Source organism: Meyerozyma guilliermondii, genomic scaffold, assembly GCF_000149425.1.
Source record: "Meyerozyma guilliermondii ATCC 6260 scaffold_1 genomic scaffold, whole genome shotgun sequence".
NCBI lineage: Eukaryota > Fungi > Ascomycota > Pichiomycetes > Serinales > Debaryomycetaceae > Meyerozyma > Meyerozyma guilliermondii.
In genome coordinates this window covers 1,739,345-1,741,726 of record NW_001809800.1, presented here as the reverse complement: position 1 = coordinate 1,741,726, position 2,382 = coordinate 1,739,345, and the positions used below count along the sequence as shown (strand labels likewise).

The 2,382-nt window shown below is 42.4% G+C and overlaps 1 protein-coding gene across 1 annotated transcript; it reads left to right on the top strand. All coding sequences in view use genetic code 12, as the record gives it.

Annotated features, from left to right (window-relative positions):
• Positions 1-754: 754 nt before the first annotated feature.
• PGUG_00999 (DNA-dependent ATPase) lies at positions 755-2,382 on the top strand (the record flags this gene model as incomplete). Its single annotated transcript, XM_001487572.1, has 1 exon — positions 755-2,382. A coding segment is annotated over one exon (1,628 nt), but the record flags the coding sequence as incomplete, so codon positions are not given.

Here is a 2,382-nt window from a genome sequence, read left to right as displayed (position 1 = left end):
ATCCCAGTAGTTCCTGCCCAGAAAAAAGCTGAAAAAAGACCTTTCCGTGACGAGGATCTCAGTGATATGATAGTTGCCGATGATGACTTGAAGCGGATAGAGACCAAGATCCGCCCGGAATCGTCGACTGCGGGCGGCCAAATCCCATGAAAATCAGCGATGATGAGATGGAAGACGAAAGATGACGATTTGAAGAGGAAAGGTGAAGAAGAGGAGGAAAACCCTGACCCGACGATATGTCCCGATGGTGATGGCGGCGATGCATACGAAGATGTCACTTCCATCGACACCCAGGTGCTTGAGTTCCTCAATAGCGCTTCTGTCGATGATATTGTCGAGATTTGTAACATACCGCCTAAAACTGCCGAGATTATCATGTCCAAAACGGCCCTTCATTGATATTTATCAAGTTACTTCGCAGGAGTTTGAAGCGGAAGACGCCGAAAAGGCGGACCGTCAAACCAGACGCCGATACAAGAAGAAGACTTTGGGTCAACGTGTGGTGGAAAATACCGAATTTAGTCTTAAAGTTTATAAACCAGTGGACTCTTTGATCCAAGAAAAGGTTCAGTATACGGTTGAGTTGATCTCGAAGCAAATGAAAGCAATGGGGGTGTTTCTGTGGATTTCCAAATCATCAGGACGACTTAGACGTTGTGGAGATGGATCCTGTTAATGACGAGGTTGTGGTTGATGAAGAAGGTAAGCAGTCCATCAAGTATCTTCGTGATCGTCAACCCTTTTTGCAGAAGATATGGAACTCAAAAACTATCAACAGGTTGGTATCAACTGGCTTAATGTTCTTTATCAAAACAAGCTCTCGTGTATATTAGCCGACGAGATGGGATTGGGAAAAACCTGTCAGGTTATTGCATTCATGGCCCACTTGAAACAAGTAAATGAACCTGGACCTCATCTTGTCATTGTTCCTTCATCGACCCTTGAAAATTGGTTGAGAGAATTCAAAAAGTTTTGTCCTTCGTTGGTGGTAAAGGCTTACTATGGTTCTCAGCGTGAGCGTGAAGATATTAGGTATGATCTTGAACTGACCCATTACGATGTATTGGTTACCACATATAATCTTGCGACTGGTGCTCCAGCTGATTTTAAGTTTTTGAAGCATTGTGACTTCAATATGATCGTTTATGATGAAGGACATTTGCTCAAGAATTCCACCTCTGATCGGTACACCAAGTTGATGAGACTCAAGGCCAAGTTTAGATTGCTTCTTACTGGTACACCTTTGCAGAATAACTTGAAAGAATTGGTGTCGCTTTTGTCATTTATGCTTCCAAATCTTTTCAGCGAACGAAGGGAAGATTTGCATGGTTTATTTAACAAGAAGGCCAGTACCATTAATGCTGATGAGGATTATAACCCACTTCTTTCTCAGCAAGCAATTGCTAAAGCGAAAACCATGATGACACCGTTTGTTCTTCGGCGTAAAAAGTCACAGGTATTGACCCATCTTCCAGGAAAAACTAACCAAATCAAATACTGTGAGCTTACTTCTTCTCAGAAGGAAATATACCTCGAGCACCTTAATAGGGGTAGAGCAACCAGAAAAGAACGGGAAAGAAGGAAATTGTTAACTGGAAAGGAAGCAGAAAAAGCTCGTGACGAGCCAATTACGTCGTCATCGAACGTGATGATGGCACTCAGAAAAGCTGCTCTTCACCCACTTCTTTTCCGCAAACTTTACGATGAGGAAAAATTGAAGCAAATGGCCAAGGATATCATGAAAGAGCCAGAATATGTGGAAGCTAATGAGCAATATATTTATGAGGACATGGAAGTGATGTCCGACTACGAGCTTAATAATTTATGTGTCAAGTTCCCCACATTGAGCAAATATGTGCTTGAGGACAAAGAATGGCTTAACAGTGGCAAGGTCGGTTTGTTGATGGATCACATTAAGGAAATCATGGCTCGTAAAGAGAGGGTGTTGGTGTTTTCATTATTCACACAAATGCTCGATATTCTTGAAAAAGTTCTTACAATCGGCAACATCAAATTTTTACGTTTGGATGGCCAAACATCAGTGGATACCCGTCAAGATTTGATCGATACTTTCTACGATGATGACACCATTCCTGTGTTCTTGTTGTCCACCAAAGCTGGAGGATTTGGAATCAATCTTGTGGCTGCAAATAATGTGGTTATATTCGACCAGTCGTTCAATCCTCACGATGATAGACAAGCCGAGGATAGAGCACACCGTGTCGGACAAACCAGTGAGGTATTAGTGACTCGTTTCATCAGCAAAGGAACTATAGAAGAGAACATGTTACAGTTGGCAGAGAACAAACTACAGCTTGATCAAAGTATCAGTTCCATCGAGGTTTCGGAGTCCAAGATGGAAGACAAGGCGGTTTCGATGAA